General features: G+C 55.8%; 1 protein-coding gene across 1 annotated transcript in view; it reads left to right on the top strand.

Moving 5' to 3' along the window:
* CHD6 (chromodomain helicase DNA binding protein 6) overlaps positions 1–17977 on the top strand; it is a 59890-nt gene extending 41913 nt beyond the window's left edge. The window contains exons 25-36 of the mRNA XM_035893350.1: positions 372–501; positions 789–849; positions 1581–1623; positions 2304–2523; positions 4332–4540; positions 5654–7210; positions 7814–7962; positions 8249–8455; positions 9147–9593; positions 10279–10470; positions 12239–12358; positions 15543–17977. Coding sequence (XP_035749243.1) covers positions 372–501; positions 789–849; positions 1581–1623; positions 2304–2523; positions 4332–4540; positions 5654–7210; positions 7814–7962; positions 8249–8455; positions 9147–9593; positions 10279–10470; positions 12239–12358; positions 15543–16433 — 4226 coding nt within the window. The 3' untranslated portion in view covers positions 16434–17977. The remainder of the gene's footprint in view (positions 1–371; positions 502–788; positions 850–1580; positions 1624–2303; positions 2524–4331; positions 4541–5653; positions 7211–7813; positions 7963–8248; positions 8456–9146; positions 9594–10278; positions 10471–12238; positions 12359–15542) is intronic.

Genomic DNA, 17977 nt, shown 5'->3' with positions numbered 1-17977 from the left:
CGTGGCATCCCCTGCCTCGTCATGAAGTCGCCCTGCGGCTTCCAGGAGCCACGGGGCTGTTTGCTCCCAGCTGTGGCCTGCCGCAGGTGCTATGCACAGCTCTCCGGGCACTGTGCTGCCTGTGGGCAGGGCTGCCTGGTGGGGCGGAAAGGCTGACCTTTCTCTTTGCCTGCTGCCCAGGGGCTGCAGAGCAATTAGCAGCTTTTGGGAAAGTGTTCTGGATTTCTGGGGGTGAGAATTGCTCTCACAGCAGCACAGAGGGTGAGAGCCGGGTGGGGAGCTGTGTCCCGTGGAGCAGGTTTGCCTGGACCAGGCTCAAGCCTGGCTTTGTGCCGTCTTTCTCCTTTTTGATGTCCTGTGGCGGTTGGCAGGTTACGAGAGGTACAATGCCATGCGGGCGGACCCAGCACTGTGCTTTCTGGAGAAGGTGGGCATGCCGGATGAGAAGCTGCTCTCTGCAGAGCAGGGCGTCAGCGACGGGGCCCAGGACACTGCGGAAAGGTGGGCAGGGGATGGAGCCAAGCTCTTGGGGGCTGTCTGGCTTGCTCCTGGGGGTCACGGCGGCAGTGGGGCAGTGCTGTGGGTGAGCTGTGTGCCAGGAGGAGGAAGGAAGCAGACCGCATGTCATGAGTGCAGCAGGCAGGGGGGAAGGCAGGGGGGAGCTGGATCCCCAGTACGAGGCAGAGGGATGGCACAAGCACCAATTTTCCACTCCCTCCTTCTGACGACTGGCACAGCCAAGGGGTCTGTGCTGCCGCTACCAGAGACTAATTCACTCTCTTACTCAGAGGCAGCATGGAGAAGGAAGAGAGCAGTGGAGAGAAGGTGGAGGGGCTACCAAAGCAGGAGGTGAGTGGGATTCACGGTGATCAATGCAAGTCTGCTGTTGCCAGGCCTGCCGTCCTGCCCCACGCTGCAGGCTTGGCTCCATCAGCTCTGCTGCAGGGCACAGGGGAACCAGCGCTGCTGGCGACCCTGCTCTGTGCCAGCTTTGCTGTGCCGTGCATGGGCTCTGCCCTACTCTGTCTGCATCATCTCTGCTTGCTGGAGCAGAGCTTCTGCTGTTGCCTCTCTGTTTCCTGCGGACCTGGGCAGCATCTGCCTGGTGGGGAGCTGAGGGGGATCGAGGGCTGGGGATGGCCAGCAGTGCTGGCTCTCGCACTCAGCTTCAGGACCAGCTCTTGCACTAGGCTTCAGGACCCGCATGGGGCCCTGGCAAAGGAGTCGGGAGTGTCCCAAAAGAAATGGCCCTGGGGGAGAGGAAGAGCAGTGAAGGAGGCACACGGGAGGGTGCAGGGTTCGTTCAAGGAGCAGAGGCTGTTGCACTGCTGCTGTCCTGGGCAATGGTACTCCAGCCTGCGTAGCTGTGGTGGACCTCCCCTCCGGGCCCACCCCTCTGTGCTGTCCCCTCCTCTGTCCCTGCTGCTCTAATCCCATGGCAGCCAGCAACTGCAGCCCGGGCACAAGACACGTGCCCCTGCCTGTCCTACCAACCCGTACCCTGCCAGGGTGGGTGGGCTGTGGGTCTTAGGGGTTCTGTGTGGGGCTGGAGAGCCCTCTCTGATGGTTTCCTTCTGCAGGACATCGTGACTGCTGGGGTGGGCGAAGCCAGTGAGAAGCGGGGTGAGTTTGCTCTCACAGCACTGCGCCTGGCTTCCTAGGGGCTGGCACAGCACGGCTGGGGCCAGAGCACTGTGGCAGGCACTGCTGGGGGGAGGGACATGCTGCTGGGTTGGGGGATGTACTGCTCTGTGTTAGTGGGTGAGGTAGCTTAACCTGAGCAGGTTCCTGTAAGGGACCCTCCTGTGCAGAGTCACGCATCACCCAGGGACAGGGCAGCTGGGGTCACAAAAAAGAGTGTTTCCAGCCAAAGCTAGCCAGGGGTGACTTAGAAGCCAGTAGCCTGCCCTTGTCCATGCAGTTGCCTGCATGAGTTGAGCATGCAGGGTCTCTGCAGTGGACAGTGCTGGTGGATGCCATGGGCTGGCTGGTCCCGCTGCTGAGCAGAGCGCTGCAGTCCTCTCCTATGCATGGTCTGGCCCGCAGCCATCATTCCTACCCCAATCTCTGCCTCTGGGCTCTCTCTGAAGGAAGCTCAGGCATGGTGAGGCTGTCAGCCAGCAGCTTGTGGGGTGTGGAGGCCCAGGGATGGTCACCACAGTCCCCCACTCATGACCATGATCCCCAGTGTCGCCCGTGGGAGGGGCAAGGCAGGACGTTGCTCTTGGGGCTGGCTGGAGGGACACGGGAACCTGTGGCTTTGCGTGTGCATTAAATACTAATGTCCTTGCTGATGTTTGAAGCCCAGGATGGCTCCGACTCAGACAGATCCTGCTGGCCTGTCTCATCTGCCCTCACAGCCAGACTGCGAAGGCTCGTTACTGTCTACCAGCGCTGCAACCGCAAAGAGCTGCCTCCCCGCGCTGAGATTCTGGTGCCCGGTAACCATGGATACTGGCTGCAGGACGAGATGTTCCGGAGAGCCTCTGAGATGGACTCGGTGAACAAAGAAATGCAGAAAAGGTAACGCAGCAGAGGGTCCTTTCCAAAGCTGATTTAGGCCAGTTGAAATCCTTGCCCCCCTGGATGCCCCCCCCGTGCGCCTGCGTGATGGAGGTGTGAGGGTCCTTGCTGGGCAGGGACACTGCTCCCAGGCGCAAGGGAGCCTTGAGGCTCCGGTGGCCAGCCCAGCTGGGGAGCAGCTTCCTCTGTAGCTTGCGGGTAGTAGCTGGTGACACAGTGAAAGGGGGCAAAGGGACAGCTCTTCAGGGTCAAATCCAACGTGGCATATCCCAGTTATGGTGTGCTCCCATTTCGTTTGTGTCCCCATAAGTGGAAGGATGGTGGGACCAGGACCATCCTGGCACCCGGCGTGGCTCTCTGCAGAAATCAGGAAGGGCGTGTGGCAGAGCGATGCTGCCGAACTGCAGGGACTCTCTGTGGTCAACAGTCCTCAATGTCTTTGTCTCCTGTGAACCGGTCCCCATTTGCAGGAACCCACGTAACCACTTGGTGTCTGTGCTGCCCTGTGCTCTCTGCCCACAGCCTCCTTGTATGGAAGCTGCTCCAGCCCACTGATCTTCCCTCTGCCAGTTGTACCGTCCCCTCCTCAAGGTGGGGGCATCAGTGGTTACACTGTGGACACCACAGCAGCCTGGTGTTCCTTGCTCTTTAACTCTGTGGGCTTTGGCTTTTTGGGGGTCTCCTTACAGAAGGAGGTGGTTTCCTGCCAGCCTTTAATTTGAGGCCTTTCAACAAACTCCCCGTTGGGCTCCTTGATTTGGATCACTGATTTTTTCATTAACTGTCTTCATGTTAATTCTCCCTTTTGGAATGAAATGTCACAGCCCCTGGGAGCAGGGATGGAAATGCTGGTCTAGGTGTATTTTGGTCAGTTGGGGAGTGCTGTGGGTGCTCATCTGCCCTCCCTTGATGTATCCCAGCTGCTTGCTGGTGCTGGCTCAGAGCTGCAGTTTGGAGGAGCTGAGAGTTGACTTCCAGCTCTCTTCAGGCCACAGCACTCACCTTTCTCTGCCACCGCCTGCTCCGGCACTTGCCCTGCCATTTGCACCCTGGTCTCTTCTCTGTGGCCTGTTCCTCTGCGCTCTCTTTGCCTGGGGCTGTATTTGCCCAGGATGCTCGTCACCATCTCTGTCCTGGATCGCTCCTTTGAGTGATCCCCACAAGATGAAAGCTCGGAGGGTCCAAGCCAGAGTGAAATTTGTGCTCTAAGAGTGAACCCCCATCTCCACAGCTGCTTTCCTTCAGTGGGGAGGGGGTGACACCTACCCCTGGCACCCAGGAGGCCACAGGAGCCAGCAGGGTGCATGGTGTTTGTTACTGGAACACTTATGGCAATGAACCCCAGGCCCAGTTTCCCTCTGGAAGAGGCTGGATGAGAGCTGTGTCTGCAGGAGCTGCCTTTCTAACTCCTGGTACAGAGTTGGCCTTTCCATGGAGGTGATGAGACAACTCAATGTGGTGGGAAGCGAGTCGGTGAAATAGGTTTGTGCCTGCACAGAAACTGCTGGAGCCCATGCCCCATCAGCAGCACAGCCAGGAGCTGCACTTTAATGTTTCTTCCAACAGCTGAGAGTGTTTCTTCAACAGTGAGCTGAGAGCCAGAGGGCCCGTGGCCTTCACTCCTCCTCACTATAAGGCAGAGGATCTTGGGTTGCAGTGACCTCCCTGGTGTGCTCCTCCCGGCAGCTCCCCCAAAACTGGTGGGCAGTAACTACATGGTCCTCTCTGAGCCTCTCTGCCTGGTGCCTTGCCTGTGCTGGGACCAGAATGTGTCTCAGTGGTGTTCATGTCTCCTCCCTGCCCCACAGGTGGACCAGGAGGGAGCAGGCAGATTTCTACCGCACTGTCTCCTCCTTTGGGGTTATCTATGACCAGGAGAAAAGGATCTTTGACTGGGCCCAGTTCCGAGCCATCTCTCGACTGGAGAAGAAGACAGATGAGAGCCTGGAGAAGTACTTCTATAGCTTTGTGGCTATGTGCAAGAATGTCTGTGGTCTCCCACTGTGGAAAGAGGATGGTGAGTGGAAATGGCATGGCCTGGCGGGCAGGTAATAGTAGGTCTAGGTAGTCATAGGTCAGAAATAGTCCCACTGTTCTCGTGGAGCTGGAGAGCAAGGGAGGAGTTCCAGGGACAGTTGGAGGCAGCAAGACTCCAGGCGGGCTGTGGACTTGCAGAAGCCATGTGCATTTCTGGCTGCCTTGTTGCCTTGTACCACCTCCCCAGTGCAATGGTAGGTCTTTCCCATGAAATCACAACCAATTTTACCCAAGACCGCAACCTCTAGATGTGAGGGAGGAGAAGTAGAGAAGCAGCAGATCACATCTCCCCCACACTGGAGCTGGGGTTTTTTGGGGTGATCTGTATTGCTGCTTTCTTTCTGAGCATCTCTCTGCTGGCACTGGACAGAGTCCTCACACCGACCGTGCTGTGGCGTGGCTGACCAGAGAGCTCTGCTACAGGGTAAAGGGAGTGTGAACCGGCTGCAGGAGGCTTGGGAAGCCTGGCTGACACACAGGGCATCTGTTCTCTGAGTGACCTGCAGAGCCCCAGTGCATGGGCACCACGCAGGGCATGTCAGATGAAAGGCTGCTCGGGGGCTATTTAAGCACAGAGCGATCTGCTTCTAACAGCAGCAGGAAGGATTTCGTCTCAGACCCATCAGCAGGTCTGGTCTCAGGCACAGTTCCTCGGGTGTGTGTGTCAATTCCTTAGGTAGGTGTTCCTCATCAAAAGCTGCACGAGTTGAGGGACTCCTTTCCCTGAGAACCTGCTGAAGGACTGTTGGAGGCACGGACCACAGGGAGCCGCTCCGCCAGCAGGTCCAGGCAGCTCCAGCACTGCTGGCGCTGATGGGGCAGAGCTCAGACAAGACTCTGAAATCCTCTGCAACCGAGTGCCAGTCTTGGTCCAGCTGCTAGAGTCGAGGGAGTTTACTCCTGTGTTTCTGTTTGATGGCAAATGAATGGAAGGTGGTGAGACTGGGAAGAGAAGCCTCAGTGGTGGCTACGAGCACTCCCCCCACCTCACCTGCAGTCAGAGAGAGTTAAAACTCACTTTGTTCATCACTGCCGCTGAGTAACTCTCATCAATCTGTATAACAGGGCCTTGGCTTTTCTGTCCCTGCTGTAGGTCCCCCAGACCCTGACATCTACGTGGAGCCCATCACGGAGGAACGTGCGGCCAGAACCCTCTACCGCATTGAGCTTCTGCGAAAGGTGCGCGAGCAGGTGCTCAAGTGCCCGCAGCTCCACGAGCGGCTCAAGCTGTGCCGGCCGAGCCTCTACCTGCCGGTGTGGTGGGAGTGTGGCAAACACGATCGGGACCTGCTGATCGGCACCGCCAAGCATGGCCTGAATCGCACTGACTACTACATCATGAATGACCCCCAGCTGTCTTTTTTAGATGCATACAGGAACTATGCCCAGCATAAAAGAACGGGGCTCCCAGGCCCAGAAACCCTGTGCTGCCTTTACCAGACTAACTCCAAACTCTACAGTTCCCCTCTGTACAGCCAGGTGGACCGGACTTGCGAGAATGAAGCAGAGGGCCAGATCAAGCTAGACGCCATAGACAACACTATGTCCCAGGCTGGGGGCAGTCCACCGGATGCCAGCTGTGAAACGTTCATGTCTAAAGTCCGGGACATCATCTCCAGTAACTATGATGAGAGTTCTCTGCCAGAGTCGTTGGTGTGCATGATGTACGATGAGAAGGCCTGTAACAGTGAGCAAAGCTCCCTTGCCCGAGACAGCCCAAGTTGCACAGATGTTGGAAGTAGTGTTGCTAAACTCTCTGAGGGCAAGCTGGAGGGGGATGAGGATCCGTCCAGCTGCGATGCAGATGCCATGAGAGAGACTCCCTTCCTAGTGGGTCTGCAGGGGGGCTGTGACCGAATGGACGGTCAGAACGAGGAAGCCGAGCCTTCACCTTCTACCCCTGAAAGCGACCCTTCACGGAGTGTCCCAGCAGAGCTCTGCGAAGCCTTGCAGCAGAAGGGAGACCAGGCCAGCCCTGCGCCGGTGTTGCCTGAGCACGGTGCCATGGAAGGGGTCATAAGCATGGGGCTTTACAGTCCCAGTCTTCGTAACTATGAAATAAAGGTTCCTTCTGAACAGAGGTTCCTCAATCTGCTGCAGGAGAAAGGAGTGGAGGCAAAGTCAGGGCCAAGTCAGAGCCACAGCGAGGAAGATGAGGAGGAAGAAGAGGACGATGATAACTCTGAGGCAGCAGCAGATGTTGCTGAAGGCTTGAGTGGTCCCAGGACCAGAGTCGGTAGTGATCCCAAGGCTAATGAACTGGGGGGCGAGGAGCAGAGCTCTGGCCTCCCCACACCTGAGGACACTTGCCCAGAAGATGTGAATGGCGAGAGAGAGTCCCTGGGGCTGGGGACACCTGAAGGGCTGGGGGAGCCTGGGCCAGAGGGCAGGGAGGACCGTGGCCTGGATGACGAGAGCACCCTGCAGCACTTGCCGGGCCAGGCTCAGAGCCAGGCTTTCAGCCTGCCTGCACCTCTGCTGGGGGCCCCAGGGGCAGAGCCCCCCCATGCCGGGGGTGAGGTCTGGGGCCGAGGGGCTGAGGGTCAGGCAGGCTGCAGAGAGGCCCTACACTCTGAGCCCCAGGGGGTGAAGCAAGAAGAGTGTGAGCACAGAGATGAAGGGAAGAAAGCCAGCAGCAGCCAGAGTCAAGGTATGGTCCTGGGAGCTCCCACTGATTGACAGTCACCTCTGGCTGGGTTGGGAGGGACCTGCTGTCCTCCCTGCAGAGCCAAAGCTGTGGGGCTGCTGAGCCCCCGGAGTGGCCTCCCCGCTGCGGGAGTTGGGGTCCCTCTAGCTGATGTGATTGGGGAACAAAGGGTTGGTGACTGCGTTTGCCAGCAGGGCTGGCCAGAAACCCCCACACTGAGCCCCAGTAGCCCTTCTGCCATGTGCATCCCATGGAATGCAGGACGCGCTTCCCTTCCTGGCACAGGGCACTGCCTGGCAAGCAGCTCCTTCTCACAAGGCGTGTGCCCTCCTCCTTGCCCACGCGGGGTATGGGGATGGTCAGGGATGGGGACCACTGCAATGCAAGCCCCCCAGACTCAGCCCAGGGGAGTGCTGACCCTTCCTGAGCAGCGCGGCCCACCTGCTGTGACTCAGAGCTGCTGCATTTCTTGGTGGCTGCTTGTGGAGCGGGACCCCCGTGGAGCCAGCTGGGTGCTGGGGTGGGAAGGTGTGAGGAGTTGCTCCCGCCTCAAGAAGACAGGAGAGGCAGGGTGGTGATGGGCTCTGTTCTGTGTCGGTTTCTCAGATGGTCCGGAGAAGTACTTGGAGGAAGAAAGCAAGAGTTCTGCTTCTGTTCTGCCTGGGGAGAATGATGACCTTCAGGATGCCCGGGCACCGACCATAGCACAGCTGCTGCAGGAGAAGACGCTTTACTCCTTCTCTGAGTGGCCTAAGGTGAGTTTAAAATTAATGCTGTTTGTATTGCAAGCATTACTGTGTAGTCCTAGCCAGTGGGGGCTCACACAGCCCCAGCTCTGCCTCCCGGTCCTCCGCACACAGCTTCCCATGATGCTCTAACTGGGGTGCTCTTCCCAAGCACCCATGCCATGGAGACACCTGCCCCAAAGCAGATCCCTGCCGAGCTGAGGTCCCCAGGGCTGGGTTTGTCTTTACTCCTGAGATGACGTATACGAGTCAGTCATTTGAGTACCAGCCTGCCACCATCCCATTCTGTTTGCAGGACCGTGTGATCATCAACCGCATTGACAACATCTGCCATGCCATCCTGAAGGGCAAGTGGCCTTCCTCCAGCCAGCAGTTTGAGACACAAAGCCTGCTGGCAGCTCCAGTGGTAGCCAGCAATGCCGGCAGCAGGAACAGCTTTGCCGAGTCAGAAGCCCCTGATCCCAGCTTCAATAACGGGGTGTTAATCTCACAGGTACAAAAGGTGAGGGGGGTCCTTGGGCAGGGACGGGCTTGGGACTCTGGGGTGAAGCATTGCCCAGAAGCGCTCAGGAGTTCCCAAGCAGGGCCTGGGTTTTCACTGCGTCTTGGCGCCACTTGTGGCATACAGCACATGGCTTAAGCCACTTGGTCCCTGCTGCTGAGGGCTCCTGGTGAACTCTGTGTGCTCTCAGCCCCCCACCAGCCCTGCTCCCCTCCTGGGAAGGTGGCTGTGCTGTGGCAGCGCCTGCGGCTGTAGAGGTGCTTCCAGAGTCAGTGCTGGAGCACTCAGCATTGTCGGGGGGGAAAAAGGGGACACTGCTGCCCTGGTGTCCTGAAGGAAAGGGTGCAGGAGAGGGCACTGCCCCATCAGTCACCAGCTCACTGTCGTCTCATCTCGCTGCTGGACACGGCGCAGAGACAGAAGCTGCTGGCCGGGGACCCCAGCCCAGCTACCCAGCAGCTGGCGGAGCACTCGATGTTATGGCACCTGGGAGATCAACATGTGTGCAAGGGTGGTCCTGCACCATCCCCACACAGCGAAAGAGAGGTGTGCCCAGGGAAAGGGCATCCTTCAGGGCTCCCACGGAGAGGCAAAGGAGCCTGACCATTAGTTCAGTGTTGGTTTGAAGAGCTGTGGTCCCTGGGTAGTGTGCAAGCAGCCGTAACCCTCTCCGTGGCTTTGATACTCACAGGAAGGTTTCCTGACCCCTGCCTTTGCAAAAGATGAGCGGAAGCACAGGCGGCCCTATGAATTCGAGATGGAGAGAGATGCCAAACAGAGGAGCTTGGAGCAGCTAGCAGCAACCCATGTTCATCCACCCATTGTGCTGAACGGCTGGCGTGACGCAGCGGTGGACTTGTCCAGAGCCTCTGATGGGTCCCCAGGGAACTCCTCTCCTTTCCCCCTGAACACAAACATGCCCAAACTGGGGACCGTGAACACCCTCCAGGGCTCCCTGGGCATGGACTTGTCTGGCATCCTCCAGGCAGGGTTAATCCATCCTGTCACGGGACAAATTGTAAATGGAAGCCTCCGAAGAGATGATGCTGCCATGAGGAGGAGACGGGGCAGGAGAAAAAATGTAGAAGGGATGGACCTCATCTTCTTGAAAGAGAGGCCTCTTCCAACCAGGCTGCAGGTGAGTTGATGCTCCCCCCTTTCACATGGCCCCGATGGAGCCAGCACGATTTGTCTCATGGTCCGGCTCTCCCGTGCAAGCTCTGCTGCCCATGACAGTGCAGGGCCTCCTCCGGGACAGCTTGGCTTGTGCTGGAGCAGGCAGGAGCAGATGCTACTCCAGGGAGGAAGGGAAGTTTTCCCTCTGGCTTGCAGCACTCTCCCTGGGGAGTTTTGATTCCTACTAAGCGTTATCAAAAGCAGCTGTCCCACCTCAGGGGTTGCCTAGGGTTAGAGAGCATGAGGAAAGGTCCTTGACTGCATTGGAGCTGTGGCCGAGAGCCTGTTGCACCCTTTCTCCTTCTACCCTGGGATCCATTCAAAGAAACCTGAGGCTCTGGGCACAAGACCAGTCCCTCTAGAGCACTTTTACAAGTGATCTGGGGGGAAGTTGGTCCTCCTGATGAACAGGGTGTTTCCAGGTGAGTTCAGAAGCACCTCCCAGCTCTCCCTGCCCTCCATGCTGCCAGTGCTGGGGACCGAGTGGAAGTGGAATGTGGGTGGTGATTTAAGGAATAGGTGCTGGGAATGTGTGGATTAATCTGTGTGATGGGAGCGGGTGAACTGCTTTGGGAGCTCTGCTTATCTGGGTGCGTGCATCACTGCCTGCTGCTGATGGGCTCTCCCTGCTCCTCCCTCCACGCCAGGATGTTCAGGAAGACCAGCCACAGCCCCCCCAGAACAGTTCCCTCCCCGAAGGGCCGGTTGCTGCTACCTCAACTCCACAGCCAGTCCCAGCTGCAGGCAGTCAAGCAGAGAAGGCTGTCCCAAATAAGAGTCTCCTCGACTGGCTCCGTCAGCAGTCCGACTACACACTCGACATTCCTGGCTTTGGCACAGTAAGGGTGGTCTCTGGTGGCACGTGTGTGTCTGTGTGTCTGCCTTGAATGTTGCCCTTTGCATTAGGTTTCCTGCAGATGCTCTTGAGTTCAGGGCTTCCACGAAGCATCTCCAAATGCAGCCTTTTTCCCTGAACCATGGCTTGTGTTCATCAGGGCTATTTGGGAGGTTCATCGTGCGCCTGGGAAGCAGGCACAGTTCCCTGTACAGCAGTGAAAGGCGCTTGCTGAGCTGCGTCCTCCCGCCCAAAGGTCTGTTCTCCAGCTCCTCCATCTGGCCAATGCACAATTACTCCAATGTCTTCCAAAAGCACCAGGGATGGGGAGAGAAATGGGAAGGGGGATTTGGGATGCTCAAGGTCTGTCTGTGTTGCTCCCTTTACCTGTGGTCATTTTAGGCAGTGCCGTTGTATTAAATAAGGTTCCCAGACATGAAGAAACCCCCTCACTTTAAAATCTTGGTCAAAGCAGCTGTGTTGCAGGCTGCAAGGACTGCGGTGGTGTGGCGATGGGTGCCATCAGAAAGCAGAGTGTTAGAGAGTGGGGTGCAGACTCTGTCTGATTGTTCTTGCCGTCTCATAAGCATCCACCTCGTGGTTTCACAGGTTGGTTTGGTCCAGGTCTCAGCTTATTTAGCCTGTTAGACCATGTGGTAGGCAGAGCACAGGCTGTAAAACAGAGTCGGAAGAAACATGGTGGACATACATAAAAGGCTGCGCATCTTGGTCCTGGAGGATTGTGTGCCCGAGGCAGGGATTCCCTGGAGCTTGGAGTACAGGCAAGCCATTAGTGTTGTGGAGCTTGTGAGAGATGAGAGGAGAGAAATGAGGAGCCCAGCATTTGCTCGGGCAGGATGGCCCCTGCTTTTCAAAGTCCAGCGATACATGCAGCTCTGTGCCCAAGCTGGACTCCCAGGAGTGCTGCAGGAAGCAGTCAGATGGTGGAGCAGGCTCAGGGGTGCCTTCCCACTCCTTCCCATCACCCCCGCCTTCCCTGGGGGCTTACGGGAGCACACCTGGTCTGGCCATGCCACAGGTGAACCCCTTGCTCCCAGCAAGCACCCAGTGCTCTGGGCCAGCCCTGCAGGGTCTCCCCTCCCAGGTAGGATGGGTTGGAAGATGCTTTGGGGTATTGCAGCAGCTCTGCTTGTTGAAGGACAGACCAAGCTCAGGGTCTTCCCTTTGATTCTCAGGAATCAGAGCCTGCAGTAGTTCATTAGAATGCTGCATCTCTGCGGGCACACTGATGCCAGGACTCGGTGCACATAGTGGGTGTGCAACAGCTCAGCTGTGACTTCATAGGCTGCAGTCCTGAAGGGCTCTGACCCCAAAGGAACGTGGTGAGGAAGCTCTGGGGCGGGAACAGCTGGAATAGGAGCGAAACAAAGCACAGATGGGCTGGTGAGAAGTGGGTAGCTGTGTCAGGCTGACACGGGATGGCAGACACAGACCTGTTCTCCCTTTCTTTCCTAGCTGAGGTCAGTGCCCCATTCACAAATACAGGTCTGTGAATCAGCAGCAGGTTACAGGTTTAGGGTTGGAGGGGAATTAGAAAGGGCTGGAGCAGTCTCAGTAGGGTACACTGAAACCCCCTCTACACCTACAGAAGTCAGTTGTGCTCATCTGAGAGCTCGTGCTGCTCCTGCCCAAGTCTGCAGGGACCCCCTGTCCCTCGGGAGTTCCTCTGCGCTGCTCTCCTGCAGGGCTTGTAGCCGTCCAGGCTCATTAAGCTGTCTGGCCTCATTAATGTTGTCTTGTTTGCACTCCAGAATTTTTCAGACAAGCCCAAGCAGAGGAGGCAACGCTGCAAGGACCCCAGCAAATTGGACATTAACTCACTCACGGGAGAGGAGCGGGTGCCTGTGGTACATAAGGGTACCGGACGGCGGGTAAGCAAAGGCTTGTTCTGTGCTCTGCCCTTGGTGTCTTCAAATGCTTAGCAGACCCTGAGCTCACCTGGGGCGAGATTTAATCCAGAGAAGCCTATGGATGGGATGAAAGCCTGGAACACATCACTGATCTATGCTGTCCTGTGACACGTGTATGCCCAAAGGGACACAGACCTGTGAAATAAGTGACTTCCTATGGAAGTAAGGGGAGTCAGAGTGTCCGCCCTTGCCAGGGTACACAGACCCCACAGTGGCAAAGGGATTCAGCCTTTGGCTTTAAAGCCACCATCAGCATAGCCCTGGCTGATGCTTCCCGTTACAGATTTGATTGTTCCTCCTGAATGCACTGCAATATGCCACAGATTGCAATATTGCCATGCAAATATCTTTGTTTTGTTCCTCCTTACGAGGTGTGGGCAGAGCAATACCGATACTCATCCAAGTACTGGGCATGTGGGAGGTGGAGGGTTTGAAGAGCTTTTTCTTGCTTACTGAGCAAGGAACATGGATTCACTTGTCTGCAGTTTAATCTCCAGTGCACTGATGTTCACCTCTCTGAATGAGAAGGGACATGCAGGGATAACTTTCCACCCAAATTCAGTTCTTAAACACTCACAGGACTACGCTAGGTCAGAAGGTGATGTGACATTAATCACATCTAAAACCAAAACTGAAGAGCGAGGCAGAAAGAGGCTGTTTCAGCCACATCTGTGTTTCCCTCTGTTACGCCCACGATGGCTGTTGGAGACCTGGGTGAATTGGTGGGTTTGTCTGGCTCTGGGTATGGCTTTTATAGAAGCTCTATCCCCGTTGCTTGTTCGTGGGGAGGGCGCTGGGGCGGGCCACAGAGGCTGAACTTGCCTTTTCTCCCTGAACTGTGTGTCTGGAGGCAGCAGGCACACACTGAGTCCTGCAGAGATGTGTGGCAAGGGGAGAGTCCCTACCCCAGCCAAACTGCAGTCCAAAGCAAGGAGCTAGGGGAAGTGTAATCGTATTTCTTGTATTATTTTACATAACTCTTTCTGCAATAGAGGTCATCCTTCTGCTGTGTTTTATAGTTAGGGGGAGCCACGGCACCAGCATTGAAGGAATTGCCAAGGTGGCTTGATGCAAACTTGGAGTATGCTGTTGCAGCTGACTGGGCTGACATTGTTAAGCTTTCAGTAAGTTAGAGCTTTTGGAGAAATCTGTATCATGTCATCTTTTCTTTCCCCTCCCCATCCCCACAACCTTTCTCCAGTGAGGATCTGGGGGCTGCGAGGCAGGACCTTGGCTGCGCACGCGGGAGGGGATGGTGCAGGGCCGGCAGCACCGAGCACGCTGGCGCGGCAGAGAGGGAGGTTGGGCGTGGGCCAAAGGAGAGAAGGGGGGTCAGTGCCCTGGGAACGGGGCTCAGCAGCACAGGGCAGCTGCCCAGAAAGCCTCAGGGTGCTTAGCAATAGCAGGGGCAAGAGAAGTGCCCAAGGATCAGTAACCCACCTGGGGCGCTGGACAGCAGAGAGTGGACAAAACACATTCTCAGGGGTCAAATTTTCAAAAACACCCTCAGCCGAGGCTTTTCATCAGCTCCTGCAAACTGCCTGTGCAGCCCCAGGCCTGCTCAAGGCCCCACAGGTGGCCAGGCCTGAGGGCTCAGCAGGGAGAGGGGGCAGGACAGAGCCTAGCCTCGCCTCGCCTCGCCTCGCCTCGCCACATTCATCCACCCTGCCGTGTTCATCCACCCTGCCCAGTATGCTGGTCCCTGCCCCAGTGGGTGGCAGGACCAGAGGAGGAGGAGGAGGAGGAGTGCTCTCCCCTCCAGCACCCGGGCACTGCCAGGCTTCTCCCTGTAGTCCCTCTCGCCTGCTCCCTGTTTTTGTGGCTGCAGTGGTTTGTGTGACACCCTTGCAGGGGGCTGGAAGGGGAATCAATTGGCTTAGAGGTTTGTACTGCTCTCAAATTTGATTTTAATTAGCGCTGGAGATTTGGCATGGTCTGTCCCACTCCCCAGGCAGCAGCTCCACGTCCGGGCTGGCATCAGTGCCCCGTCTGGGCGGCCAGCATCCATGGGAGCTGGGAGCTCTTCCTTAGCTGCGTGTGCAGGGGAGGGTCTCGCTGCCAGTAGGAATAGCTGTGTGCCTGGCCACCACCCCAGGCACCTGCTCACGCGCCCTGGTTGGGCGGCTGCATGCCCGATAGCATTCGCGCCCCCAAGCCCCATCAGCACTTTGCTTTTGGTGAGTGTGCATCCATCCTGGCACGTGCATGCGGAGGGACGACTGGCTGCTCTAGGCACTTGGGCAGGTGGGAGTGTGGGGTCGGCTGCCGTGCAGAGCCCTGGTGCCATCACAGTCCCTTGCAGGGGTTTTCCCATGTGCTGGTGGGAGCAGAGCAGAAGGTTCTCCCTCTTTGGGCAGTAATTGTGCTGTGCATACTGCCAGGGTCACTTGATTTTTTTTCAATTATTGGAAACAGTTCAAAGAGCAGTGATACTGTAAACCCAAGGGAGCCACAAAGGGAAATGTTTCAATGTCTGTGACAAGGATGCTGAAAAATGGTGGGTTTTAACCTGTGCTATGGATCCCCCCGCACTGCTCTGTGTAACCGGACAGCCTCGCCCCGTTGTGGCCTCCGGGTTTTGGTCCCATATCTGAAGGACCTTCCTGGCATCTCAGCGAAGCTCTAACCAGGAGCTCCTCAGACAGCATGTCCACCTTCTGTCTGTCATCCCGTGCAGCTTTCCTGTCCCGCAGAGCATTGGGAATTTGGCCCTTCACATCTAAAGGAGGTGACTGATTTTTCACCACATCTAACAGGTGATTTTTCACCTGTTGCTGAAGCTGTGATTAACACTGGGAAGGGAGCTAAGCCAGCATCTGACCCAGAGCTGCCCCAGTGCTTCTCGCGCTGTGAACGGCTGATGCTGAGGGCTCGCGTGAAAATGCGGGGTAAAAATGTGCGTCCTCCGTTCCTCCCTGCACGCTCTGATGCTGCGGTGTCATGCCAGGGCAGAACGAGGGTGTTTGGCATTTGGCAGCATCCCTTGGGGAAAAGTTGTGCCGTACCTCTCAAACTCCATATCATGTAGGCAAACACTTCCGTGCTGATGCCATCTGGGATGCAGATGCAAGCACGGAAGTGCCAGATTTCCTTTGCTGCAGTAATAACTGCCCAGCGTTTTCTGTTGTGTGTGTTTCATTTTCAGGGCTACTTACCGGAAAGCAAATTCAACCGCATCCTGACCGAGCCCGTGCTCCGAGATGCAGGGCCCCGCCGGAGGGGGAGAAGGCCCCGAAGTGAACTCATTAAAGGCCCTGGCATTGTAGCAGATTCTTCTTCTGGAATGGGACCATTGTTCATGAACGGACTGATTGCTGGGATGGATCTCGTAGGACTTCAGAACATGAGAAACATGCAAGGGATCCCCCTGACCGGGCTGGTCGGGTTTCCTGCTGGATTTGCAGCAGTGCCCGCCGGTGAGGATGTGAAAAGCACCCTGAGTATGTTGCCCATGATGCTGCCAGGCATGGCTGCCGTCCCACAGATGTTTGGCGTTGGAGGACTTCTCAACCCCCCCATGACAACTACTTGTACTGCGACTGCTCCAACTTCGTTAACAAGCACAACGAAAAGTGGTTCGGCCAGCGCAGAGAAAGCTACTGAGGATAAACCAAGTAGCCAGGATGTGAAAAAAGAAACTCCCTCAGAAGATAAGCCCGGCCCTAGTTCGTTTTCTAATCAGACAGAATCCGCAATAACTACCAGTAGTCCTGTAGCTTTTAACCCGTTCCTTATCCCAGGGATGTCTCCTGGACTGATTTATCCCTCCATGTTTCTTTCTCCCGGCATCGGCATGGCGCTGCCCGGCATACAGCAAACCAGGCACTCAGAGGCGGCCAACCTGGAGAGCCAGAAGCGGAAGAGGAAGAAGGCAAAGGGGGAGTCAGCAAACCCAGAGCCAGAGACTGTCTCGCTGCCGGAAAAAGAAGCTGCCAACAGTCAAAACTGTACGGAGCAAACACTGCCCTCGTCGGCAGCAAGAGAGCAGGATGGACCAGCAGAGGAGGAGCGCGATGCGGCTCACGATACCAATTAGAACTTTTGTTTCAGTGAAAAAAAAACACAAAAAGATTGTGGCTTGTGAGTTTCTTATCCCATAAATTCTTTTTTACTTCCCCCCCCGCCCCGCTCCGCCGTCATAAACCTGTGTTTCCATGAGTAATATTACCTACCTAACTCCCTGCCAGAACAGAACTCTGGTAACATACTACATGTTTAATAGCTGCAGGGTCTTGCCACTTTATTAGATAAACAATGTTGTCTAGCTAGTATGGGAGGCACCGAATTCTCGTTCTGTTTTTCCAGTCGTTCATCCCAGCCGACGATAGCAAATCCAGTACTCGGTCACCCCCCAACTGCTCACTCCTTTGAGAAGAAAAAAGCAGCAAAAAACCAAGAGCAAAAGCAAAGCGTTGGCCTCTTGGTCTGCACGCATGCAGGGGCGTTCCTGTCTACAGTGACACTGAACGGCAAAGCCTGTACGTGGGGGTAAAAAGCACAGATATAGTAAGTGCTAATGTGTATTTTTGATTTAAAGTATTTCCCTATTTTATCATGGTTACTAGAGTAGTAGTATAGGCAGAAGTATATAACTAACGATTGAAAGTGCATATATCCATTTCTTTGAAAGGAAAACGCATAACTGGTAGTGCTCTAATTTCTTCATCACCCCCACCTCAGAGGTTTGGAGACACACTGCCATGAGCGAAAATACAACGTAGGCATTCTTTTGTGTTTTTTAACACCAGAGTTTGGGTTTACGTTAGGTGCAGTTTAGTTGCCTTTCCTCGATAGTTACCAGGACTTTTCAGCTTGTGCTGGAAAGGTTTTGCACATCTTGCATGACTTTTTTGGGGTTACTGTACCTGTAGCTACCAGTTTCTTCACCATTCTGCTAGCCTTCCGTTCCCCTCTACAGCGTTAGTCCTCATCTATGGCATTACAAGTGCTGTAAAGGTGGTTTTTTCCAGCCGTGAACAGGCCACACTGATTTTAATGCTCTTACATGAACACTGAGGCTTTTTGAGTTTTTGTATCCTCCACTCCCTGCCCCAGAAGCAATGTCCCTTCAGCAAAGACAGGAGAGGCTGCCTACAGCCTTCCTGGTCGGGGAGTCCTCCGAGAAGGACCACTGAGACTTTCAGAGCTTGAGCTTCTTCTTTTCTAGCATTAGACTGTGAAGAGATGACCTTGGCTGCTTCTTTCCATTCCGTTTGCTGTTGAACAGTGTTTCCAAGCCCCCCCCATTGGCCAATGGTTTCCACGTCTGCATTTTAAACGGGCAGGTTTTAATGCCGGCAGCCCCCCGCAGCTCTGGGTACTGAGACGCCTCCACAGGCAACTCCTCCTCCTTCTCCTGGCCCTCACTCCTCGTTTGATTTTTCTTTCACTTGGGCTTGTTCTTATTTGCAGCTCATGGTTTGAGACTTGAAATAAACCTGCGGTGGTGCAACGGTGGGATGAAGGGCAGGCTGTGAGGGAGCTGGGAGCGCGCTAGGAATCGGTTTCACGTTTGGTTGTCACAATTTACTGTATTTTTTACTTATTTTCTGTTACAGTTTTGCTAATTTATCAGATGGT

Source organism: Egretta garzetta, unplaced genomic scaffold, assembly GCF_000687185.1.
Source record: "Egretta garzetta isolate BGI_Z169 unplaced genomic scaffold, ASM68718v1 scaffold440, whole genome shotgun sequence".
In the NCBI taxonomy this organism is placed as follows: Eukaryota; Metazoa; Chordata; class Aves; order Pelecaniformes; family Ardeidae; genus Egretta; species Egretta garzetta.
The sequence above is the reverse complement of the archived record's forward strand: the minus strand, read 5'-3'. Positions and strand labels throughout refer to the sequence as shown.